The sequence below is a fragment of the Echinops telfairi genome, unplaced genomic scaffold (genome assembly GCF_000313985.2).
Source record: "Echinops telfairi isolate 266 unplaced genomic scaffold, ASM31398v2 ScPeMD7_19;HRSCAF=73, whole genome shotgun sequence".
Lineage (NCBI taxonomy): Eukaryota > Metazoa > Chordata > Mammalia > Afrosoricida > Tenrecidae > Echinops > Echinops telfairi.
In genome coordinates, this window is record NW_022103916.1 from 3,081,114 (window position 1) to 3,109,026 (window position 27,913).

A 27,913-nucleotide genomic window follows, 5' to 3' on the forward strand; every position below is an offset into this window, starting at 1 on the left:
TGTTCTTGCATTAAGGGAGTATTTGAGTACAGGCCCAATGTCCGTCTGCTACCTTAATACTTAATCTATAAATATATGTACATAGATCTATTTACCTATTGTTTTAAATATATTTACACATGTACATGTCTGTATTTAGAGCTCTATAACTGTCCTTTGCCTCCTGGTTTTTTCCCCTATTTCCTTTTACTTTCCTCTTCTCCCACTATCATGTTCCACCTTCATTAGACTTTCATTACTTCCTCTTGGCTGTATTGCACTTGATCAAGCCCCACCAGGCATCCCACGCCCGCCTCGCCATGGAGTTTAGATCACTTGTTGTTCCCCTGTCCCTGGGTTTGTTGGCTCCCCTATCCTTTTCCCTACCTCCCCCTTTTCTATGTCCCCCCCAGAACCATGAGTCCCATTGTTTTCTCCTAAGGATTGTTTATCCTGTCTATTTTATCTAGATAGACATGCAAAAACAATAACAAACACAAAACAACAGCAACAAAAAAGAAAATCCTATCAATAGTTCCATGTCTGTCTGGAGACCTTTATGAGTGTTTTGTGTTTGAGTCTGGTGAGGTGCCACACTCTGACCCTGAAGTCTATTTTTGGGATTCCTCATACATTTTATCGCTTTGCTCCCCTTGCTACTCTGTTGCACCCCATTCGTGTTTTGCCCCGGTGTGATGTAGTCAGATCAGGCACAATTGCCACACTGTGTCTCCATTATTGTCCCAGGTAGCACTATTACCCATTTTACTGATGAGGAAGCTGAAACTCAGGAATCATATGACTGTATGACTATGGTTGTTATCTTTGTTGTTACTTATAACAACAATAAATGGCATAGTATAATAACTTTCATTGAATGTATGTGCTACATCAGATGCTGTCATAAGAAATTCACATTATTTCATGTGAATCACATGAAATATCACATGAATAGACTGGATGGATGATTTAAATATTTAAAAGGCAAAAACCAAAAAAATGAAAACCTTTGCACAACCAAATTTAATAATAATCTATGTCATAGAATGAAGGAAATATCTGTTATCAGTATCACTTAGAATAGTTGCCTGTCTGGAAGGTCAGCGTTCTGATTAGTCTTCCTAAATAGGCAAAGAAATTGAACAGGTAAGTTACACATGAAGAAGTGAAGACAGTAAATCATTACAATCTCTTTAGCAATAAAGGACATGTAACTAAGAAAAACTACAAGGTATTACAACCTGTTTATTAAGCTATCAAAAATAAACAAAAATTATAAAAAATATAAAACTGTTATTGGTAGGGTTGTGGTGAAGCTTGATATTTCTAGATAGTGTAAGTTGGTTCAGTTTTCCTGGAGGGAAATCTAGAAATATGTCCCAAGAGTTACAAAACGGTTCTTACTTTTTTGACCCGGCAAATTTACCTTTGAAATACACCCCAAGAAAATAACTGTAAAAGGGAAAATTTTGATTTAAAAATTTTCATATTAATGCTATTTATAATTAGGGGAAAGATTTACCAATTTAGTAGATATACAAACATTTGATCTTTCATACAAAATGCATATCTTTAATAATTTGAACTAAAAATAAACTAAATTCTAAACCATAAGACCTTAGTCTTACACAGAAAAAATTCAGGGAGAAAGAATTTTGTAGAATGTTAATATCTGGAGCTGAATGCACACAGTGTATTTTGGGTATGTTCCAAATCGTTTATAATAAAAAAGAAAGTCTGAAGAAGAGGTAGCCCACTTTGGTTTTATTTAAGCTCTGAAAATTATAGAACAAGGGCTTATGGAAAGTCCTATACTTCTAATTAGCAGTATTATTTACCAGTAATACTCACTGTTAGCTAGAAATTATTTTGCTAGAATTCTCCATCAGTTATCACTTCTTTGACATTCTGTGCCATGAAAATGTTGACATCTCTGAGATCTTCGAAAATCTCCAAATTTGTCACCATTATATAAACCCTCCCCTGACTAATAAACATTCTATTTTCTGATTCACACCCATCAACTTCCTAGAAGTTTCACTTTATCTTCACAAGAACTAGTTTGCATAATTTTTATTTCAGTGTCTTATTCTCAAAGAAAGACATTTTCCCACTTCATGGTTCCTATATATGCACATTTTGACAGAAAAAAATGTATCAAACCACATTGACATGCGTGCTAAGTAACTGATTATCCTTTCTCATTTGCTCTATAAACCTGCGATTCAAATTAATAACATTTATAAATAACCTATTGCTACATTTCATGTCTCTTTAGCATCACTCTCAAAGACTCAAAACTTCTACGTTTAAATACATGTACACAACGAACTACACCTACTCCTTACTTATCAACTATCCCATTATTTGATACTTTCATTTATGACAATGGCCCCCCAAAAAATCTTCTTTTCAGCCATTTTGCACATTAATGATATATGCCTGGCAATAGAAAATGCTGGAGTGTGAGGTAAAACTAACACTGTCTGTGATGGTTAATGTTCTGTGTCAACTTGGCCATGATTCTCAGTGGTTAGCAGTTACATAACCATGTGATTTGACAGTTGTGAAATTATGTAGTCATCCTACATTTTTGCATAGCACCAATTTTAAGATGATGATATGGTTTTTGGAACTTAACCATGCCAATGCATGAGGAGCAAATGTATGCTATAATAATTATCAATCATAATTTAGCACCTGGAATGCCTTCCAAGCCATCCAAGATAAACTCATTCTTTACTACTTTAGCCTTAAGTCTATTTCTTTGTGGGGGGTTTTACTCTGCACCCAAATTTCATAATTATTAATTAATTATTATAACCAATGTATACTCAGCAATTTCGATTTGGTGTACATCTTTTTTTAATTAAAAGATCATTTTATTGGAGACTCTTACAGCTCTTATAACAATCCATCAATTGTATCAAACATATTTGTACATATGTTGCCATTATTGTTTTCTAAATATTTACTTTCTATTTGAGCCCTTGGTATCAGCTCTTCTTTTTTCTCTCCTTCTCCCTCCCCATCCTCATGACCCCTTGATGAATTATAAATTATTATTATTTTCATATCTTACACCGACCACTGTCTCCCTTCCCCCATGGTTTCTGTTTTTCATCCCTGGTGGAGGGAGGGGCATGTGGTTATATGTCGATCATTGTGATCAGTTCCCCTTTCTCTCCTCCTTTCTCCACCTTCCCCCTACTCTCCTGGTATTATTACTCCCATTCCTGTTCCTGGATTCCACGTGTCATGAGCTCTTATCTCTTATCTGTACCTGTGTACATGCTCCAGTCTAGCCAGAACTGAAAGGCAGGACTGGGGTCATGGTAGTGGAGGGTGAGAAAGCCTCAAGGAACCAGAGGAATATTGTATGTTTCATCAGTGCTATACTGCGCCCTGGTTGACTCATCACTTCCTTGTGACCCTTCTGTGAAGGGATGTCCTATTGTCTACAAATGGGTTTTGAGTCTCTGCTCCGACCCCCTTCTTTCTCAACAGTGTGGGGTTTGTTTGTTTGTTTGGTGTCTTGTAATTTGTGTTTCCTGATCCCGTCGACACTTCATGATTGCACAGGCTGGTGTGCTTCTTCCATGTGTGTTTGTTGCTTTTTTTCTAGATGACCCCTTGTTTACCTTAAAGCCTTTAAGACCCCAGACATTATATCTTTTTATAGCCAGGTACCATTTGCTTTCTTCACCACATTTGCTTATGCACCCATTTTGTCTTCCACAATTGTGCCAGGAGGGTGGTGAGCATCACAAAATGCCAGGTTGTTAGAACAATGTGTTCTTGCGTTGAGGCAGGGCTTGAGCAGAGGCCCAAAATCTGTCCACTACCTCAGTGTCTTGACATATAAATATATATACCTATACTAATACCTCTATTTTTATGAATTAATAAATTTACATATGTACACACCTATGTTTATACCTTTATCTATATCTTCGCTTTCAAGATCTTTCCTCTGTTTCGTTTAACCTTCCTCCTTCCCCACCATCACACTTACCCTTCTTCTGCCACTTAGTAATTCCTCTCAGCTAGATTGGTTTTGCTCCAACACCCCCAGGATCCCTATGTCCTCTCATTGTTGATTTTAATTCCCTGGTTGTTCCCTTGTCTGTGGTGTTGTTTGCTCACTGCTCCTTTTCCCAGCCTCCTACTCCCCACAAGTCCCTCTGGAAATGTTGGTCTTGTTGCTTTCTTCTCAAGCTTGTTTCTCCTGCCTGTCTTATATAGGTAGGCTAAACTAACAATAATGGAAACAAAACAAAAAGAAAACAAAAGATAGAATAAAAAGAGAAAGAAGGAAAAAAAGGTAGTAATAACTAGGGGGGAAAAACATACATAATTCCAGGTCTGCCCACTGACCTTTATAAAGGACTATCTCCCCACTGTTCCTGGGGGAATTCCGGGAACTGCTGCTCCTAGACTGAAGTCTATTTTGGGGACTCTTCTGGGACTTTATGGCTTGGGTTTGCTCCCATTATTGATCTGTTATGTTCCCTTCTTTGTTCGTCCCACTGTGGGGTGGTGGTGGTTAGACCAGACTAATTGTCTTTGAAATTCAGTATATTTTCAGTTAAGTATATGAAGTATAATATGAAAACTCTAAAATCCAGTCACATTTTGAGTGCCTTCCAAAGAGGGGATTGGGTCAGAAACAGGGGTTATCTTCTAACACTATGTCATAAAATGTCCCACTGCTATAGATATAAAAGGAGGTATCCCCCCAAAATCAGGAAAAAGCTCCACTGGGCAGAGCTTTCATAGTATGCATTTTGTCTGCTATGTAAGCATCTAGCAATTCACCCTGAGTTAGTGCACCCAGTGGCATCACCTTGGAATGTTCTCTCTGGTCACAGTGAATTTTTGTAAAAGCAGTTTTCACTGGAACCTTGCTTTTTGTGATGGCCAATTTAAGAGAACAGCATGCAGCTGTGAAATTTTGTTTCCTGCTTGGGGAAAAAATGCCACAGAAACTGTTCTGATGTTGAACACAACTTACAAAGGTCTGCACTATGGGAAGAACTCAAGTGTATGTGTGGTTTTCTCATTTTAAAAAAAAGGTGAAATCGATTGATGACAAACCTACTTTTAGACGTCTGTCAACTTCCTGAAGTGAGAAACTGTCAACTCATAGTGCATTTGGAATTCGTTCCACCAGGTCAGACTGTTAATCAAGCTTTCTATTTAGAGGTTCTAAAAAGATTGCGTAACAGTGTGCAACAAAAAAGGCCTGTTTTGTGGCAGATGGAGGACTGGTTTTGCTACCACGACAATGTACCTGTTCACACAGCCATCTCAGTGCACCAGATTTTGGCTAAAAAACAATATGCCTCTCTTGCCCCAAGCACCTGACTCACCTGGCCTTGCTCACTGCGACTTCTTTTTGCTTCTGCGAATACAGAGGTACATGAAAGGATAGCAATTTGATGAAGTGGAACAACAATGGACGTAAACATAGAAACAATTGTCAGGATGGAACAAGACAGGGCAGTATGTTGTTTTGTTTTCATATGATTGTCATGAGTTAGAACCTACTTGATAGCACCTAACAACAAAAGGCAAAACCTGCTTTCTTCTATCACCCTTCCCATTGCTTAACCTTGAGGAGCACCAAATTTCCTTAAATAGCATCAGGATCACTAGAATTTTGGGAGTTCTTGTTTGATTTTGGAGAACTCCACCCCAGTCATTACAAGGATGTTATGCATAGTTAATTAAAGTGAATGTTTATTTTAAAAGTTGTTTGTTTAATGACTTTATAACCTATAAGTTACCTTGGTGAATTAGGAATATGGTAGAAGATAACTGAGTAAAGCAATGGTTCTCAAAGTATGGTGCTTGACCAGCATAATTGCCACCACCTAAAATTTTTTAGATGAGCACATTTTCCACTCCATCGTAGAGCTATAGAATCAGAAACTCTGGGGACCAGCAATGTGTAGTTCTTCAAGTGATTCTGATGTATGCTTAAATTTCAGAATTACTGTATTAAAAACTCCAAACCAAACTCACTGCTATTCAGTTGATGGGAATCATGGAGACCCTAAAGGACAGGGTAGAACTGCCCCTGTGAGTTTCTGAGACTGTAACTATTTATGGGAGTAGAAAGCCCAATCTTTCTCCCAAGGAATGGCTGTTGGTTTTGAACTGCTAACCTTGTGGATCACAACCCAACTAGGTAATCAGAGCAACTGGATTAGAGACTAGAGCCTTAATAATTTTGACCAGCCTCAACTAAATTTCTGTTATAAATATCAATCCCCCTAGATGTGTGGCATTGTGTTATTTACTCCTAAAATGCCCTTTAAGAAGTTACTGAAAACACTGGAGAGGTAGCATGTTGTGCTAGCAAAGACAGAGGTATTGAAGTCAGGTAGACCTCAACTTTTGGCTATTTAGTCTCTTTGTTTACTCTCAGTTGTTTAACCTTCCTGAGCCTCATTTGTAACAGAGAATAGAATACCAAAATCATAAGATTATATCAAAAGCTAAATAAAATCAAGTCTTTCAAGTGTCCAGACCCGACCCAGAGCAAAAGACTAGGTGGTAGGAATGGACAACTGTATGTGGTAAGGAGTGGGAAACAAGATGTAGAATTTGGAAACCAACATAACTGGAACAAATCACTCCCCTCCAAACATCCATCTTGAAGCCACAACACTCCCACTCCTTTACTCTGGACCCATGTTTCTCATAGAATGGACCCTGAATCACTTGAATAAGAATCCACTCAGTAAATTGTTTAAAATACAGATTCCAATAATCCATCACTGAGGTACTAAATGTCAATTTTGGGGAGTGGGAAATCATGAATTTGCATTTTAAACAACCTTCCCAGGTAATTCTGATAAGAAACCAGTTAGATTAGGAGCTAGTGTCATAGATCAATGCTTTCTAACAGTTTGGGGTCATGTACTCCCAATACATACTGGTAGTTCATTAAAAAATTCTTCTATGGACTTATATCTTAATATATTTCTATTTCTAAGCACAAAAATATAAGTATAAATAAAGTTCTTTGATGACTAGTTCCTAAAAAATAAATGACCTGGCATGGAGGGGGGTGGTGGTGGAGAGCTAGTGGGACCTAGTTTGGGGCAGAAGGAGGGTAGTGTGGCTGTAGCTTAAGTGGAGTGGAAAGCTGACCTCATATTTCTCCAAACTCAGGTCCTCCCCAGAGTGAATGAAAAGAAAACCACAAACACCCAAGATAGATGAGCTTGTGCAGATTCTCGATGCCACTTGATTTAGGCATGGCAGTGAAAGCAAGAGAATGTACAGTAACCCATCAAATCCCCCAAAATTTTTAGACTAAGCCCTAGAAACTCGTTGAGATAGGGCTGGAGGACAAGTATAGGGCCTGGACAGGTTCATTGTTGAAATTTCGGTGGTGACTTGTTGATCCACGTAGCTGAGATAAGCACCTGATCCTTTGAGGCGAGTCGTTGAGAAAGACTGACACAGCACTCGCTTTGATAAAAGCGCAGAAGCTCCAGGAAACTCATTTTGAAGAGTGTGGTGTTCTTTGTGTTTCATAGTACACTCCAGTCCACTAATAGAATTGGGACGCTTGATAAATTTAAGCAAGGTGAGTAATTTACATAAACCTGACACCCCAAAGAAATGCACAATTTAAGAAAAAGCCGTGAACTTGTTATGCAAACACAGTCTGAAGGTAAGTCCCATGTCTCCCTACTTGATTCAGATTCGGGAACAATTGAAAATTTACTGATTGCTTTGCCTGCCACTGATTGTTCCCATTCCTGGTAAGTTGTCTCTCAGGTTAAGCAGTTGGCTATCCCCAGCTGTTCAGGAGTAAAAAGATTAGGCTGTCTGCTCCTTTAAAAATTTATAGTTTCAGAAAATTTAAGGCATAGTTCTACTTTGCACCATAGGATTGCTCTGACTCGATTACAGGGGGTTTAGTTAATATTACATATTTAGATGTTCTCCATTTTATTTAACTGGTCTTCACTTAGAAGCCCTGGTGGCATAGTTTTATGCATTTGGCTGCTAACCACAAGCAGCTTGAAACCACTCCAAGGGAGAAAGATGAGGCTTTCTACTCCTGTGAAGAGTGAGTCTCAGGAAGCCATGGAGGCAGTTCTACCCTGTCTTCCTGGGTCCCTGTGAGTTGAAATGGACTCATTGGCAGTGAGTTTGGTTCTTTGTTTGCGGTCTTCCATGAGGATCCCTGGTGGCACAGTGGTTATGCATTGGGCTACTAACCACATGGTCAGTGGTTTGAAACAACCAGGCAATCCATGGGAGAAAAATGGGGCTTTCTACTCTTGTAAAGAGTTACAATGTTGGAAACTCACAGGTGCTGTTCTCCCCTCCCCTATTGGGTCATTATGAGTTGGAATTAACTCAATGGCAGTCAAGTTTTTTGAGTTTTTGAGTCTTCCTTTAAGGGAAAATCAGATTGTTTCCAGTCTTTTGTGATTACATGCAAAACTGCATTGAATAGCCAGATATTCCGCTGTATTTATGTTGTGCTATATCTTTTCAGTAAGTACCTAGAAGTTGAGTTGCTAGATCAAAGGATGTGCACATTTTACCGCCTTTCAACATCCCTTTCCAGAAGGGTTACCCAATTTACACTCCCTTCAATATGTAGCTCTGATGTTGTCTGTTCCCTAGGGATTGGTAAACATAACACATGAGCTTGTTATTTTTTGGTAAAATTTCCCAATAAATTTTCTATCGTGACTAGTGGGTTTACATGCTTTTATTCTCCTACAATTAGTTTTGGCAATTTTTGTGTTCCTAGAAAATTCTTCAAGCATGTAAATTTGTTTTCATGGAGAAGAGCAAACCATTCTTTTTTTTTTTCATTTACATTGTAACTGGTTATTTTTCCATTTCTAATTTTGTGCTTTGGGGTTTTTTTCTTGTTCGGATTAGCATGTAGTTTATCTGGTTTATTGTTTCTTGGCTTTAATGATTAACCTAACCTTATTGTTTTCTAATGTGCTAATTTCTTTTTATTATCTTTCTGCTTTCCTTAGCTTACTTTATGTCTCTTTTCTTAACTTTTTGGTTCTGCAAGCTGATTCCATTTATTTTTATTCATTCTTATTTATTAAGGTAAATATTTAAAGCTAAGACTTTTCCTTTGACCACTGTTTTAATCAGCCTATCCTCTAGTTCCTGACATTTTCAGTATTATTTTCTAGGTATTTTACAATTTCAGATTATAGTTTCTCCCAGCTAGAGCGAAGGGTTTATTTTGTTTTCCCAGTGTTAAAGGTTTTTGTTTTTCACTTTGTTATTAATTGCTAATGTTATATTATTTTATTATAATATTTTATTATAACTCAAGAATATGGCCTGTGCTAATTCCATATTTTGGCTGGATACACGACCAACTTAAAAAATTTTCAATAGCATAAAAACGAATTGTGCTTAGATTACGGCTATGATGAAGCGTAAGCCCCAAATTCATTCTTATACCTATGGTTTACATTATGTCATTGATTCACTGTAGAAACATCCTTATCATTTTATTGGAGAACATTAAAAATCATCCCCACGAGGCATAAAGTAATTCTACTGATAGCGTCATTAGTTTAGCTATTGTAGAATTAGTAGAATATAGTAGAATATAGTAGAATTAAACACTGTTGAGAAAAGGAAACTAACTATACATGAATTGGTTAGTTTAAAATTTTTGTATTTATGTATTTAGTTTTACTTTTTATTAGATTTATTGGCCTACAATTCACATATCATAAAATTTAATAATTCAATCATAGTAAGAAGAGTTTTGCAATCATCACCACCATCAATTTCAGTACATTTTCTTCTTTCTCGTACTCATTATTGTTAGCGTTCCATCTCCCCATAATCTCCCCTGTCATGCCCTTAGGTAATTGTTAATCCAGTTACAGTCTCTATAGATTTACCTATCTTGGATTTCACATACAGAAAGCCACACAAAACACAAACAGGAAGCAAACAAACAAACAAAAACTCAACATCAATAAAAAAAAGCAGAAAATATTAAAAACTGAAACAACTTTAAAATGAGTCCAAAAAAATCAAATGATAAGGTATTTCATTTTAAGCTAACTACATTGTAGGTCAACTTTCTAGACGAAAATACATGAATTGTTGACCTGTACAGCTTAAAAACTTAAGTTCCTGGGCACCACTTATGCAAACAACGTAGGTTGAGGATAAGGCAAAACTTTCAATAACATTCATTCATAAAGGCAGAACCATGCCTGCCAGACTAACACATGTCATGAAAGAGCAGAAAGAGCATGAAAATTGTAAATATATGGTCGTTCCAGGCCACCATTTATTAGGCAGCCTCAAAACAAGAGATCCAAACCACAGTCCAATGACCACCAATTCCACAACCTTATGATAGCAGTCATCTGCTTCTTCTAACACTAGGGCATTTCAGCCTTAAGCACTAAGGAGCATTTCAGTTCCTTAAATCTACTATGCCAAGTTTAAAGTCTGGTTTTTTTAGGGGGGTTTCCTAATCGGATTCTTCTAGTGTGGCTATGAAAGATATTGTGTGTCTCAGAAGGACAGAGTCTCAATTCCCAGTTGTCTATATCACATGGCCCTACTCAATACTCACTCTCAGGAAAAGATAACTGAAGATATGGATGTTATCACAAGTCTGGTTAAAAAAGCAGATGGTGCCTAGCAGAAAAAATAGCATCTGGGCTCTTAAAGGGATTATTTTCAAACCAGCAGTCTTCTAAATGAAGCATCAACTAGGTCCACATGGAAGAAGCACAACAGCCTCTGTGATTCAAGGTGTGGAAATAATAAAATCCAAATCCAAAGAAGGGAATAGTATCAGAGCTTAAATTCTGAACACCCAGTTTGCAGAAGGTTATGGATGACAATGGAAGCCCCAAATCCATTTGTAGGATCTCCACATGGATTAAGCCTCCAGTGAATTTCTTTTGACCATAGTCCAGGGATATGAGTACCCACGCCACCAGACAGAAAGCATTGTAAAGTTGATTATGATAGATGGAATTAGGTTAAAGTATAAAACCTAAAAAGATCTCCCTTGTGATCCATATTTAATTTGTTCCAGTTTTTAACTTTTCTGCTTTCTTTTGGATAGAAGTTTCTCTGTTCTACTTCATCGTTATGTTTATTTCTTGTTTTTTGTTTGGCATTATTTTCGGTCCATGAAGTCCAGGATGGGTGAGTCTATAGAGACAGTAACTGGAATAATAATTGCCTCGGGTAACGGCAAGGAGGTTAAGGGAAAACGGAGAGCTACAACAATTACCACAAGAAAGAAGAAAATATTCTAAAATGTATTGTGGTGAGAAAAAATAAATATATATATATAAAGAAGTGTAGGTAATGGCTCACTACTTTTGCCCCTTGGGGTGGTGTAGACCAGCTGGGGGCCTATCCCCAGTGCCTCCTGACTTTATCGCTTAATAAACCTGCTGTGCTACTTTCTCCTAAAAACAAAAGTGTACATAATATGCATAGGGGATATTAACATGTAAACTTCAAATAAGTTTTCAAAAATGAAATTCAATTTTTTCTTTCTACTTCCAGATGCTATAATAAAATCTACACTTCTTACTGCACACATACACTTATACTTTCCATTGTCTAAGTTTTTGACTGCCATCATTTGCCAACTGAAAAGTTCCACATTTAGCTTGTGTTTCCTTTTCTTTCTCATACAGAGTTTGCTTTATGAATTTTGATACTATATTATTTGGTAAATAAGCATTAAGAGTTGTTGTATCTTTATGATGTACACCCATATTTTAAATGAGAATATCTTTATTTTATTGATGTTTGCATTTGATTCATCCTTTTAAAATAAAAATATTCCTTTTTTTCATTTATAGAATTAATTAATGTTACACAAGTATTCATAAAACATTTACTATGTGCCAGGCACTAGGTGCTAGATAACTGGGACAGACATGCACCCTGCCCTCATGGAGCTTATGTTTTAGAGAATGGACCACAAAATAAACAGGGATAGGTATGTAATATAATATCAGGTTGGACAGAATAAGGATAATTACAGATAAGTAGTCATTGTTTTATGTAAGGTGTTCAGGAAAGGCCTGGCTGTATGTGCTTATCATACTTCACTTTCTACTCATAATCTTTCTGTTTTTGCTTTATTTAGGGTAAACACCCGGTAGAAGAGTGTGTTAAAATTTTAAGGAGTTATAACTCACTACCAGCGAGTCAATTCTGACTCATAGTAACCCTATAGAAGTGGCCCTGGGGTTCTGCGACTGTAACTCTCTTCAGGAATAGAAAGCCTCAGCTTTTTTCCATGGAGCAGATGGTGGTTTGAGACTGATAACCTTTCCTTTAGCAGCCCAATGGAGCCATAATTGCGCTGAAACCCAAGTGAGAAGAGGAAAAGGCTGTGCGTGTGAATTCCTGATAATTTTCTTAATGAAGTAGCCAGGGTGGGAGGTGGAGACGAGGGCAGTGATGGACATTTTGTTTTCTGTTTTACCTGAGCTTGACCATCATTCTATGTGCTATTACTTTTTATGAAATATTCTTAGCCCTCATCATGAATATTCTGTCTGATGATTTAATTGAATCCCTGGAATTTCCTGTCACTGGAAAGTACTTAGCATGAAACCTATTGTTTGAAAGATAGAACAGGAAACTAGATATCCTGACTTAGTGGGCTTAACTCTTTATACACCGAGACTGAATAAATATTATATAGAAGCTTGACTTTTGATGCATATTCAAATAAATCTAATTTTTTTTCTTGAAGATTTTTCTTCTGTTGCTGTGAGAGTCTTATTTCACCTAGACTATGCTAGTCTTTTAAATTTTATATATTTTAACAAATATATATAACTGTATAATCTGTTTAAATTATATATACATACACTACACTCTTGAATTTAGAGCTTATTTTAATATATAATATGAGGGTGAGTCAAAAAGTATTGCTACTAGGAGTCTGGTTCATACATACATGGCTCTATTCCAAACAAAGGTGTTGAAATATGTCTCTGTGATCAATGGGATAGACATGTTCTTCCAGCACCATACTTCTCTTGATCTCATTAAGGTGCTGTCAGAAAAGAAAAAGTATATTTTCTGTGCCATGGGAAAACAATGGTAATTTGAAGGCCAATAATAACCTTAAACCAAACTTTATCTTCCCAACTCATTGAAGCCTTGCAACAAGTTTATGGAAATGCTGCCCACATAAAACAGCAGTTCTTATTTATTTATTTCTATTTTCAAATGTATATACCCTTTATAAACTTCAGTAATATTTGATTCTCAGGTGTACTTTCATTTTTTAAGTTTTATAAACATAAAATTCACATATCATACAATTCAATAGTTTTGAAACAACAGTTTTTAGTTGGATCAATTATTTTATATCAATTAGGAAGGCTTCAAAGTTTAGCTGAGAGGGAAGACTGCAAAAAATGAAGAAACTGTAGCTGAAGTCCAGAAACTGGTGGAAAATTATAGAAATACCATTGATGCAATAGCTACTCATGGTGGGGTCTCACATTGATCATCAGATTTAATTTTAAGTGTACATCTGAGTTACAGCAAGTTTTCTGCTTTATGACGGCCAAAAGTATTGTTCGGAGATCAGCTAGCCCTCAGAGCTGATCATTACATTCATCTTTTAAACAAAATTGAAGCAAATGAAGATAATTTTATGGAACAAATCATAAATGGGAACAAGTCTTAGATTTACCAATGTGATCCAGAGGACAAGGTAATTTTGCTACTGTTATGAATCACAATGTAAATATCTGACATGGAAGATGTATTTTCATTGTTACAAATTGAACATAATTAAAGCTTAGTGATTAATCACAAAACAATATGTAATTCTATATTGTGAAATATTTATTTCTAATGACAACTAAATGAAATTTTGTCTTGAAGCATGGTGTAGCCTGGGTAACAGTCTTCACACCGGGTTCTCCTATGTGGGTGTAGCTACATGTGGGCGAACCCGCCTGAAGACGGATAGAGGAGTGGTGTCTGGGTTCCTAAGACCATCAAAACTAAGTGTTTTCCAATGTTCTTAGGCGACCCCTATGAAAGGGTCATTCAACCCCCAAAGGGGTCGCGACCCACAGGTTGAGAACCGCTGTAGATTCGAAGGGGATCTCCTGGACCAGTTAATCTAGAGCTGAAATTTTTTGAAATGCCAAGGGTTTGTCATGATAGAGTTTCCTGAAGGGTACAGAACAATCGCAGGAGCTCATTATGAAGAATTTCAAGAAAAATTAAATCTGAATTGGTGAGATAGAGTTTAGAAAAGATGTGCTCAAGAATTTTTCCCATGATGACCATGGACCTGCTCATTCTTACAGGATAGCCAGGGCTGTCTTCTAAGAAGTTCATTTAGAAACCTTATCCTATACACTCCATAACCCTGATCTTGCCCCCTACAGATTTATTTTTATTCTCCAAATTCAAAGAGCATTTGAAAGAAACATAACTCAAGTCTCTTAAGTATGCCAAAACTTCTATTTTATCATGATATTAATCAAAGAGCATAGAATTCTTCAGGGAAGGATTTGAGAAATGGAAACATCACCTTCAGGAGTATATAGACCTACCTGGAGTATGTTGAGAAACAATAGCTTTACATTTTGATATTTTTGCATAATGAAAGTTTCTATAATTTTATAGGAATGCTTTTTTTGTTTACCCTCGTGTATTGTGTAATTCCAAATAACATTGCTTGACAGTATTTCAAAAAGGGTATTAAATATGATTTTTATCCCTCATTTTGTAAGGCAATGGAATTGAAAGTTACTGCATTTTCCAACATTTATTTAAAGTCACCAAGATATGGTATTTTATAGTTTAATATGCTTCTGAACTTTCCATTCTGTTCCACATTGTTTTAATAATAATCAATATCCTCACAACTTGACCAGTAGGTAACATCATGATAAACAGAGAAAAGCTTCAAGTTGTCAAGGATTTCATCTTGCTTGGATCCATAAGCAATGCTCATGGGAGATCAAAGAACACATTGCATTGGCTAAAACTTTTGCACAAGACCTCTTTAAAGTGTTGAAAAGCAAGGTTATTACTTTGAAGACTAAGGTGTGCCTGACCCAAGCCATCGTATTTTCGGTCACATCATATGCCTATGAAAGTTGGACAATGAATAAGGAAGACCAAAGAAAAATTGATACATTTTAACTATGGCACCATCAAAAAATATTGAAAATACCAAGGACTGTCAAAAGAACAAGCGCATCTGTCTTAGAAGAAATTCATCCAAAATGCTCCTTAGAGGCAAGGATCGCAAAAGTTCATCTCACATACTTTGGGCATGTTGTCAGGAAGAGATCCGTCCCTGGAAGAGGACATAGTGTTTGGTAAAGTAGAGGGGCAGCAAAAAGGAGAAAGACCCTCAACAAGGTGGATTGACACAGTGGCTGCAACAATGGGCTCAAACACAGCAACAATTGTGAGGATGGTGCGGTATTGGCAGTGTTTCATTCCGTTGCTCTGATTACGAACTGACTCGATGACACCAAACATGCTTAACAACATGCTTAATCCCTCCCTGATACCCCACCCAAACACATATCTTTCCTGTAGTAGAATAGATTATTTAATATATGCTGCCTTTTTGAAAGTTAATTTTCAAAAACATCTGTAGTTTAAAGTTCCTGTTGAGAATATTAGTTGGAATTGTATTAGGAGATATTTAAAATTCAAGATAGCAGATGCTGTTAAATGGTTTGCTTAATGTTTTTTGTTACAAGTATAAGAACATAAGAAAATACCAAATTAGTGATGCAAATTGATTTGGAGAGGCAGTAGAGGAATGGAAGTGGATAATGGTGTAAAAGATATTACTTCTTATTTCTTAAAAGATATGAAATATAGATAAGTTGTTAAGATGTGTTCATTTGGGGCTATAAATAGGGACATAGGTATTTGCTATAGTAATCTCTGTAGATTTCTAGGTATTTAAAGTAATGTATAATTTAAAGACAACAGATGAGGCAAGATAACTCAACTGGTAAGCCCCAGAACACAACTTATCCCTTTGAGTGCCACAAATAGACAAGGTCATGTATATGTATCCAAACTTTTAAGCTAGACTCTTCAAGTTCAAATCCTAGTTCCACCACTTACAAACTTTGCTACCTTAGGTAAATTACCTGTCAGAGCCTCAGTTTCCCCAGATAATCTAGATCGCGGTTCTCAACTTGTGGGTCACGACCCCTTTGGGGTCACCCAATTCACAACAGTAACAAAATTACAGTTATGAAGTAGCAACGAAAATAATTTTATGGTTGGGGGTCGTACCACAACATGAGGAACTGTATTAAAGGGTCACGGCATTAGGAAGGTTGAGAATCACTGATCTAGATAATATTAATAGGGTTATCTCACAGGGCAATTATGAGAATTAAATATGTTAACACATGTAAAACACTTAAAACAATTCTTGCCATTGAATATCTGCTCAGTAGTGTTAACAAACCCAAACCCATTGCCACCAAGTCCATTTGAACTCACAGTAAACCTGTAGGACAGAATCAAACTGCAGTAAACCTGTAGGACAGAATCAGACTGCCGCAGGGTGTTTCCAAGGCTGTAAATCTTCGCTGAATCAGAGTGTCACATCTTTCTCCCGCAGTGCAGATGCTAGGTCTGAACTGCCAACCTTTTCAGTTAGCAGCCAAGTGCTAAACAACTATGGCACCAGGGCTCTTTCAATAACTGTTAGCCATGATCATATTATTATTTATTATTATTATTATTATATTTACTACATATATTTTATTGTTTTGTGGCAACTTGACATGTTACATAAAGGCTGTCATGAGAATATGGGATTATCTGTTTTTACTCAATTCTCATCTGTTTTGTTTTGTTTCGTTTGCAGGGAAATTGCTCATTCCAAAGGTAACTTTTCATGGGCACCTCCCTTTCATCCTTGCCTTGAGAACCCAGCGCTGGCCTTGTCAAACTACCAAGCAATCTCTTCCCTTGACCTTCTAGAGGACTTCAATCATTCCTCAAAAAAAACAGAGGAAACTTCAATTCATGAGGAGGGGAGCTTCATTGCTTCCATACCCTATTCACTGCGCAGCCGGGCTTTCTCAGAGAGTCATATCAGCTTGGAGCAACAGAGTTCCCGGTCAAGGAATCAGAATCAGAGGGAGCTATTTGCCAAAGTTGATGAAACCCAACCGGATCCTTTTGGAGCCAGGAAAAAGGCCTATCCTCCTCCTCGCCCACCCCCTCCCAATTGGGAGAAGTACAGGCTCCTCCGAGCTGCTCAGCTCCAGCCACAGCAGCCACAACCGCAACCTCAGCCACAGCAAGAAGAGGAGGAGGAGGAGCAAGAAGAGGAGGAGGAGGAGGAGGAAGAAGAGGAGGAGGAGGACCTACCACCCCAGTATTTCAGTTCAGAAACTACTGGTTCATCTGTTCTAAACACCGAAGTTGTCCTGGAACAGTCAAAGCCCCTGGGCTTTGGTAACCTGGAGATTTTAAAGCAGGATTCACAAAGCCTCCCAGCAAAACAAAAGTCCTTTGGTTCCCATTCCAGCAATTTCCAGCCTAGCCTATTTCCAATAACTGCGCACTTAGGATCTCAACCTGAGCACATTCACCCCCCTTGCTATTATGGCATCAGTGGTCTTTGGAGAGCATCAGAACAACTGGTCCTTGACAGTAAAGCCACTAACTCTGCCAAGTAAGTGCTTTTGAAAGACATTGGGCCCCTGAAGATGTAAAGGGGGTGTTGAAGTCGTATCATGCAGGCAGCATGAGTATGAATTGCATCTCTACCATTTACTAGCTTTGTAACTGTGCTACTCAGTTGAACTACTCTTAGCTTCAGATTTTTCTCTGAATACCTGTCACACATGTGATGGTATTGTTGTGAAGATTAAGATAAAATATGTAAAGAACAGAAAGGGCCTTGGAGACACAAAGATTAAGTGCTTGACTGCTAACTAGGAGGTCTGAAGTTGGAACTCCATGGGAGAAAGATAAGGTAGTCAGCTTCCATAAAATTCCAGCCTTGGAAACCATCAGGGGCCATTCTACTTGGTCCTACATGGTCAGTATGAGTAGGAATTCACTCCCTGGCAATGGCATGCAAAGGATATAACCCTATGCTTAGCATACATATTATTGTTGTTGTTAGGTGCTACTGAATTTTCTCCAACTCATAGCAACCTTGGCTACAACAGAACAAAGCACTGCCTAGTCCTGCGCCATCCTTTACAATTGTCCTTATGTTTGAACCTATTGTTACAGCCACTGTGTCACTACACCTTGTTGAGGAGCGTCCTCTTTTTTTGCCCTGATAATTCCTCAAAAAGATGTGGGCATTCTTTTTCTCTGCCACTATTTCCATAACATTCACCCTGTTCTCTGCTTCTGTGTGTTTATTTCAGCAGATAATTTTTTAAAAATTGGTAGGGCGAGCTGCCTGTGCAGGGACAAATAAGCAGGAATATGGTTTGTCTGCAGGGGTGTGACTTAACCACAAGATTACCAATTCTATTCACTTCACTATGCCAGTGCTCATCTGTGTACTCCATAGTGGGTGCTTGTCATTTTGCTCCAAAGCAAAAGCCCCAGGGGCGTCTTTTTAATTGTCTTCCAGCTCTATGACACCTCCTGCTTAGAGATAAATCCACTCTCTGCTGATGGAGGTATGGAAACTCAGCAGAAGAAACTTGTCTCCAATTGGTTTTTTCCCCAAATGTTTTGTTGGCACGTAATTCACATAAAATACAATTGAACAATTCAATCGTTCAATCTCATCAAGGGGAGTTGTACAAACACCAACACATTTATCTTAGAGCCTTCCCGCCATGCCACCCCCCCGGCCATGGTCACATGGCCTTCAAACTGAGCTGTACAATCACTATCAGTTTTATTGTTCCCCCATCAATGTTCAAAAATCCAGGGAAGAGATTTCTGTCATGGGACATCTAAGAGATACTTACACCCAGTACTAATTCAGGCCATGTCTATAGGGAAGACAACTGGCCTGGTACTGAGTTCGATCCCACCTAATCAGGATTACAATGGTCTCTGCCTGATAGCAAGGCTATTCTGGACTCATGCCTTTGGCTACAGTGGATCTGCCAGCAGCTTGGTCAGACTAGATCCCCTGCAGATGGGTTTGGGGCTCCCACTGTCCTCCACAGCCTTCTCCAAATTGGGTGTTCATAATTTTAGCTCTGATACTTTTCTCCTCACTATATTTGAACTTTGTGATTGTCATCTTTGGATCACACAAACTGGTGTGCTTCTCCTGTGTGGACTTAGTTGGCTCTTCGCTTAGATGGCTGCTTGTTTGAATACAAGTCTTTAAGACCCCAGACGCTATTCTGATTGATAGCCAGGCACTGTCTGCTTTCTTCACCAGGCTTTGCTGTAGCACCCGTATCTTCAGTGATCATTTCATGAACTTGAGTATTGAGCAGGGCCATGATGTAAGGACTAACTGTTCTTAAGCTGGAGCTAGTATTTAGTGAGAGCCCATAACTTATTCCTGGAACTATATATATATATATCTTTAATTTGCTGCAACTTGAAAATTAAGACAATGTCATATCATTCCATAGTTCAATCATGTGAAACATAATTTTACAGTTTCTTCCATAACCAGTTTCCAGACATAATTTTCCTTCCTGGACTTCTTGATGTCAATTTCCTCTTAATAGAAGTACCTTGTTGTTATGTTTTTTATTGACAACAGCTCAACTCAGGCAAATCTGTTACTTAGCTGTCTACAGGCAATTGAAACATTTTCTAGACAGAGTTGCCACAGGCACAGCACTTAGACAGCGTGACTCCTAGCACTGTGAAAAGCTCTTATCAGATCCTATGTGGTGCTTCTCAAATTAATCATCGAATTGGAGAGCATTCTTATCAATAAAAATGTTTTGTGAAAAGTAATTGGGATTGTAATCCATCACAGCAAGGAAAAGGGAAGCTGACCCACTACCAGGGAGTTGATTCAAACTAAGAGTGGCCTTATATAGGGTTTCTAAGGCTGTAAATCTTTACAGGATCCGATAGCTTTAACTTTCTCCCATGGTGGGCTTGAACCATCGAAGATGCAGTGTGCAAGCCAACATTTTGGAGTCAGCTAAGATGAGAATGAGTAAGCAAATGAATGAATATTTGTTAAGTACTTACTATGTACCAGATATGGTGCCAGTCACTTCACTTCTATTATTTTATTTACTGTTCCCAATGCCTTCTGGAGCATTATTGTCCTCATCTGAGCTATAAGGAAACTGAAGCCTAGCAAAATAAGGGACTAACTAGCTCAGAGTTACACAGCAAATATTCAAAGCCAGAGCTTCTGGCTCTAAAACCCACATTCATTTTGCCATCTTCCGCAGACTGTCCGAGGCTTGTTCCAGTAGTGCAGGCGTTTGTGCAGCTCTTGTGTACCCTGTATGACCATGCATATCAAAAGCTGCAGATTTAGCCTTGCCACTTTCAACCTCCTGGTCCTTCCTCCTTCATTTTAAGTCCATACACATTGACACCTTGGCCAGAGAAAAGGAAATTGCTACTGGCAGCAATCTTATATCTTGTTCCAGAGATTTTTTTTTTTAATATGGGATGAGAGTGGAAACATTTATTAGCACATAGCCCTTGCTGTGACTTCAGATATCAATTAGATATGAGGGAGCTTCAAAAGATCATGGAAAAATTCCATTATCTTTTCATTCAAATTTTCCATAAACTTTTGAATTCCCCTTGTACTTCTATGATGAAGATTTAAGGAACAACATAATTCCCAACACAGCTAACATTTTTGTCTGCTTTTGATGTACCAAGCATTGTTCTAAACAAGCTCACAAACTTATTGATTAATCTTCACAACAAACCTATGAAATGAGTACTTTGCATCTCTTACTTTTTTTAGATAAGGAAAGTAAGGCACAGAGGAATAAAGTAACGTTTGAAAGGGCAAAATTAACCAGAGCCAGGATCAGAGTTCAGGTAGCCTGCTCATTATGCCCACTACCTTATCCCAGATTCTTTCCCAGACCCTAAGAAAGCATAAGGTGATAACCAGAAGGTAGTGGTTTGGGGATTTTTTGTGTTAAGGGTAAGTATACCTGTAATATTTTAAAGAGAAACAAAAAATAGCATCTTAATTTCTGCTAAGTTAAACTGCAGTATACCTGTAACTCAAGTAGTATTCAGTTTTAAAATGCTGTGATACATTTAGATACAAGTTGATGGAGTTATCAAGTATTGGTTAAGTTTAATAACTATAATGCAGATACAGTAACAACTTGCTCTATGGGTTCTTTGTATTTCATCTTGGTGTTCCATAGTTTGAATCTTATTGTTGCTTTGATACCCATTATCAAAATTGGACTGTGTACTCAGCGATCTTCTATAACTGTTGGTCTATGAATGTGAAGAGGAAGGAAGCCCTATAATGAATGGGACTATGTCTTCTGGGGAACTGAATCTGCAATTGGCACATTTTTTTTTTACAACAGTTTCTGACTCAGAACTCTCATGCGCACCCTTTATTGTTGTTGGGTGCCCTTGAATCAGTTCCAACCCATTCAACCCTATATACACCGAACAAAACGTGGCCCAATCCTGTGCCACCCTCACAAGCCTTGTCACATTTGAGCCCATAGTTGCAGCAACTGTGGCAATCCATGTTGTCAAAGGCCTGCCCCACCCCTTATTTTTTGCTGCTCATCTACTTTAGCAAACATGATGTCCATTTCTAGGGATCGGTCTCTCCTGATAACATGCCAAAAGTACATGAGACGAAATCTCACCATTTTTGCATGTAAGGAGCATTTTGTATGTACTTCTACCAAGACAGGTATGATTGTTCTTTTGGCAGTCCACGGAATTTTCAAGATTCTTAGCCAGCACCATAGTTAAAATGCATCATTTTTCTTTGGTCTTCCTTATTCATTGTCCAACTTTCACAGGCATATGAAGTCATTGAAAATACCATGGTTTTGGTTAGGCACACCTTAGTCTTCAAAGTAACATCCCTGCTTTACAACACTTTAAAGTGGTCTTGTACAGCAGATTTAGCCAATGCGATGTGTCATTTGATCCTCTGACTACTGCTTCCATGCGCATTGATTGTAGATCCAAGCATGACAAAATCCTTGATAACTTCAATCTTTTCTCCATTTATCATGATGTTACCTATTGGTCCAGTTGTCAAGATGTGGGTTTTCTTTATATTGAGTTGTAATCCATACTGAAGGCTGAAAACCTTGATCTTCATCAGCAAGTGCCTCAAGTCCTCCTCATTTTCAGGAAACAAAGTTGTGCTGTCTGCATATGGCAGGTTGTTGATAAGTCTGTGTAAGTATTTTTATATCGATAGAAAGTCTATAAGTTCATACCTTCACCTTCCCTCCATAATATTCTCCCTTCTTTTTCAACCTGGGAGGACTTTTAAAAGTTTGTGGAAAATATTTCGTAATCTTTTAGTTCCATTTTAATTGAATTTAATTCTCCACCCTCAGAATTCCTTAAATGTGGTGTCTCATATGATCTCAAGTTGTCCCCCTGGCAGTACAGCATAATGGCTGAAAGCACAGATTGAGTCTGTTTGCCTAAGTCCAAATCACAATTCTGTCACTTATTGGCTGGTGTTCCTTTACCTCTGTGTGCCTCATAGTCCTTATCTGTAAAATGGTTGGCATAAGCATTAGGTTACATCAATCTCTATCCATCCATCTATCTATCTATCTATCTATCTATCTATCTATCTATCTATCTATCTATCCATCTATCATCTTGAAGGAGCTTCGGGAGCCTAGTAAGCACTGTACAAATGTTAGCTAATAGTGTTCCTTTATCAGTGTTTCTAAGCTTGAAAAATTACATGGAAAATGAGGAATATTAGAACAGCCAAATTTCTTTTCTGTGAATTTTGAGACAGCATAGCATGAATCAGTAAATAGCTGTGGAGTCTTTTAACCATTATTTTTTGCCTTTATCTAAGAGCTGCAAATAGCTGCAAAAATGACTATTGAACATTTCCATTTTCCTCTTTCAAAGATCTGCATAGGTTCCCAAACTTATTTGGTCTACCATATCCTATTCAGAAAAAAAAGAGTGGCCCCTGACAATTAAAGATGTTTATACTACAGCCCATAATCCAGATAAGGTATAGGTATTTATAGCCCCCACTAGGTCATTCCAGTGACCCCTAGAGAGTGGTATCACCCACTTTGGGAAACACTGAACTAGAGGTTAGCAAAGAGTCAACCAACGAGACAGATAGGTGGATGGTGGGGATGGCTGGTAGACAAAAAGGACCACATTGGGGTGAGTTTTCCCCTTGAATAAACTGTGGGTGGAATTATTTAGCCCTCTCTCTCTCTGAAACCTAACAGTGAAGCATTTCTTTTTATTTCTTCCCTCACTTCAGACCAGAGGCTGTAATGGCAGAAGAGTCCAAACCCAAGCCAGCACGGAATCAGAGCTACTTCTTCCCTGAGCAACAGTTCTCTTTTGTGGGCTGGGGCTCTGATAAACAGCACCTCAGTCGCTTGGGCTTTGGTGAGCCCAAGATGACAGAATCTGCTGATACACGTGTCAAGCCTAGAGATGCCACTGTTTCCACTTTGTCCCTGTTACATCCTGCAACCATGGAGGAAGCTGGGTCCATTGGGGATATAACAGAAGAGAAGAGAGGCTATTCGTTCGCAAGTCAAAGATCTGCCTCACGGCAGGCAGCCTCAGAAGATTTCATGACAGATGTGGTGGGGCATGGCAAGTCTCTGGCGGGAGGGATAAACCCAGCCTCCAACTTGATGACTACTGCCGAGGTCATGGGTGGCTTTTTTGCTGTGAGAGATCTGCAGTTGCGCCATTTCAAGCAGGCGTGGCACCGGGAAAGAAGAAATGATGAGATCTCCCAGGAAAGCCACGGAGTGCCTTTGTAAGCAAGCAGACTAGATCCTGCGGTAGGGGTGAATGATGAGTGTGAAGAATGCCAAGAGGCTTAGAGGACAAAGAGCTAAGGTTTCAGACCCTCCTACACAACCTCGTCCTTCCCTTGGGATCCATATACCGGGGTCATGAACCAGGGGTAATCATTGATTTCAGGAGTCCAGAACTTTAGTAAGGGCCTGCTAGTTTTTCTACAGTTTTGTAGAATGTTAAGGACCAAACCAGAGTATCTTTAAAGCAGTCTCCTAGTGAAGACTTACGGAGGTAGAGAAAACTAACGTTTGCCTTTCCTTGACGTCTAGATAGCCTTCATGTGGTTTGTTTACATTTGAACAGTGCTTACAGGTCCACTGTTTCCTTACTTCATAGCTTCCTGATGAAGCATGGTCCCATTTTGTAGATGAGAAATTAAGAGTAAGAAAGATCAGCAAACTCTCATCAAAGGTTCTCAAATGGTCCTTCTTTGTTTCTATAGACAAGAATTTCAGCATTTCTCCCCTCCTCAGGGGAACCCTGGGATCCCTACCTCTTACTCAGCTTATTACAATATTTCTGCGGCCAAGGCAGAGCTTCTGAACAAATTGAAAGACCAGCCAGAGATGGCAGATATTGGCTTGGGAGAAGAGGAAGTGGATAAAGAACTGGTTCAAAAAAAGGTAAAAAAAATGGATATACTCGAGATTTTTTATCTTGTCTGGAGGATCACCAGCCCTCTAAATTCCCCAGATCATCTTGCTGCATTCATCCATTTAAAAAATGGAAATAAAAATGGATTTTTATATTTCTCACAGCAATATCTATCATCTTTATTATAAGCATTAGGGGCTAGTATTGGAGCCCTGGTGGACTGCTAACCACAGAGTTATAGTCTCAAAACCCAAAGGGTGCCCTGTCTTAAAGGCTAACAATGAGTCACAATCAAGTTGATGGCAATAGTTTGGTTTGAGTTGGAGTAATGGTTAGGTCTAATCGCTTTAATTCACATACAGATATGACTTGCTTTCTAGACTCTATGCATTTTCTCACACTACTACTACTAGTACTAGTAGTCAAAATTATAACCATCACCAGCATCATGTTTCTCTAACTGTTAGAGCAGCTCTACAAGGGAGATATTACTATCCCAATTTTTATCGACTAAGGGGGCTAATATTTCAGGGTTGCAGAGCAAGTAGTAGATCTAGAATTTGAACTCAACACAGTCCGACTTTCTACTCTGGGGTGCTGTCTCTCTGAAATAAGTCAGCCTTGTAAGTAACTCCCTGCCCAGGTCACATCACAGTTTTTGCCAGTGAGCCCGAACCAACAGTAATGTCATTGATTTTATTATCTGTGCAACTTTCTAGGAGAGAGAGAAAAATAAGGAAAAAATGGAGAAATTATAGGATGGCAAACTATTTACCAGGATGGTTGAAAAACTCTTAAAATACTAAAATAGATCAATGGAGATGATGTTGTGTTGCAAACCTTCTGTTTTCTCCCACTAAGTATAGCTACCCTAGCTTTCTATTCAAATTCCTGGAATCACTTTGCCCTCCCTGCACTTACCCATTTGATTTTATAAGCAAGTAGGGTTCCCATGACAACCTAAAAAGCCCAATTTATCATTTTGTGGACATCTGAACTCAATATAAATTGCAACTCCTTCCACATTTCTCTTTTAGGACATGACTTGTAGACAAGATCAGGGCCATTTGCAAGATCACTCCCCCTACATTTCCATTTGAAGCAGAATGTTAGGGAAAGAATTAGAAACATGGTGATGTGGAAGTTTTGTTAATCCAAATGACTACTTCCATGGAACCCATGTTCTCGCTGCATGGCAAGGCTGCTCCTAGTTTACAGGCCTTGGCCTCAGCAAGAGAAAACCTGACCAAATGAAGAGAGAAATTATAGAAATGTCAAAGCACAGAGCAGCAAATAGTGATTTGAAGTGACTGTGGATAGACAGTTTTTATTTCTGAGAAAGAAAGGTGAGGAGGGTTACTGATTTGTAATATCCCAGAAAAGCAATTCAGCTGTCTGCACCTGTGATGACTCCATAGTCCTCTTCTTTATACTGTCCCCAGCGTCAAAGTTCAGTTTGCACAGCACAGATGCAGAGAAAGAAATGACTGTCTGTGCTTTAATCCTTCCAGACCTTGGTGGGGGTAAGGTGAGTGAGTGGTTTTCTGAGTTGGACATTTGGCCCCGACCAGAGGGTACACGTAGAACTGGGAGCTTCTTGGCATCTAATTGTTTCATTCTATCACTGATTTCCAACCCTCAGTATGTTTTGAAAATTTTCCAAGAAGCAAATATATTACACTAAAGACTAAGACCACGGTGACCTCCTGATTTGGTCTTGGTCACCTTAGATATCTTTAAATGAACTACTAGAGATGAATACAGTTTAGCAAACTACACGTCTCTGTTCCCAGACTGTCTGTGCTGGAATAATAAAACACTGAAACATGCTTATGCATGACACCATTCTGAGCATGTAATATGTATTAACTCAGTTAATTCTCGTAACAACTCTGAGGCACATACTCTACTCTAAAACTTTTTAAATGGAGAAATTGAGGCACAGACAGAAAAATTGAGTAAATTGATCAATAGCACAACACTATTCCATGGCTGAACTGGAGTTCAAACCCAAGTAGTTTGGTGCTAGAGTTGATATTTTTAGCCATATGCAATACTGGCTGCAAAGACTATAAACACATGGTCCGTTCTTGTCAGTATCTTGCAGCTAAACAATTACCCATTAACTCAGAATGCCTGGTGATAATGGCAATGATAAGGAAACTACTTATTTTTGTTATTATTGTAGTATCAGTAAATGTTCACTGAGCACTTAACAATGTGCCAGGCATAATATTCAATATTTTACTTCTATGATTTAATTTACCTTTTCTGTTCATAAGAGTATTGCAAGGGAGTCCTGTTTATTTACTTTATAGATGAAAAAAGATGTTTCGGTGAGATGGTGCCTTGCTCAAGGTTATGCAGTTTGAAGTAGATAGAATTAGAATCCAGATATAGCTACCTCTGAAAATCCAATCTACCTCACTGCCTTTCTGTGATTGAAGTCCCAGAAGTAATTATGCTTACAGGAGAGGCAAATAAGAATATAGAGGCAGTACTTCTCTGAAACATACAGTCAATAGTAGGAGACCAGACTCACATACATGACACGGGATGTGTGCAACTTCAAATTTTACTAGAGGATTCGGATTCTAAAAGACTTGGAATTACAGGGGGGAAAAGAGATATTTGAGCAGAGCTTCCTATGGGAAAACTCAAAAACCCACTACCATTGAGCTGATTCCAACTCGTAGTGATCCTATCAGACAGGGTAGAATTATCTTTGTGAGTCTCTGAGACAGTAACTGGTTATGAGAATAAAAAGCCTCATCTTTATCCCACAGAGCGACTGGTCGTTGGATTTCCCAACACATGGATCACACTGTGTGCTTTTGTGAAGGAAGCCGGCTTACAGAGGGGGGTGCTGACCTTGCAGTTAGGAGCTCAATACATAACCATTACACCACTGGGGCGCCTGTGAGGGTGGGAATAAAATTGGCCTCTGAAAATATAGTAGGAATAGCTGAAGTAAAGAATGAGGTAAAAGGATGTTAAAACAAAGAATGAAGTAAATCACTGCATAAGCAAATTGGGAGCACAAAAATGAGTGTTGTGAACACAGAGGAGAGTAAGAAGTTAATTTTTGACAGGTTCTGAGGAGTGAGATTAAAATGGTATGGTGAGGACAGACTGAATAATAATGGAAGCCAACTTTTCTTGAGTATTTACTCTCTGCCAAACTTCTTGCATGCATTATCTTATTGAATCCTTATTACAGCATAATGCAGTGGGGACTGCAATTATCCCTATTCTACAAAGTGAAGCTAAAGAAAGCAAAATCACCCAACCCACATATGCTGATTTAATTAACGTTCTATAATTTATCTCTGGGGTCTAATGGCTACAC

At 38.4% G+C, this 27,913-nt stretch overlaps 1 protein-coding gene across 2 annotated transcripts in view; it reads left to right on the forward strand.

Annotated features, from left to right (window-relative positions):
• Positions 1-27,913, forward strand: part of SHROOM4 (shroom family member 4) — a 75,147-nt gene that overhangs the window by 41,318 nt on the left and 5,916 nt on the right. For both annotated transcript variants that reach the window (XM_045288320.1, XM_045288321.1), the window contains 3 exons: positions 16,883-17,698; positions 23,414-23,926; positions 24,413-24,593. In XM_045288320.1, the coding sequence (XP_045144255.1) occupies positions 16,883-17,698; positions 23,414-23,926; positions 24,413-24,593 (1,510 nt within the window). The remainder of the gene's footprint in view (positions 1-16,882; positions 17,699-23,413; positions 23,927-24,412; positions 24,594-27,913) is intronic.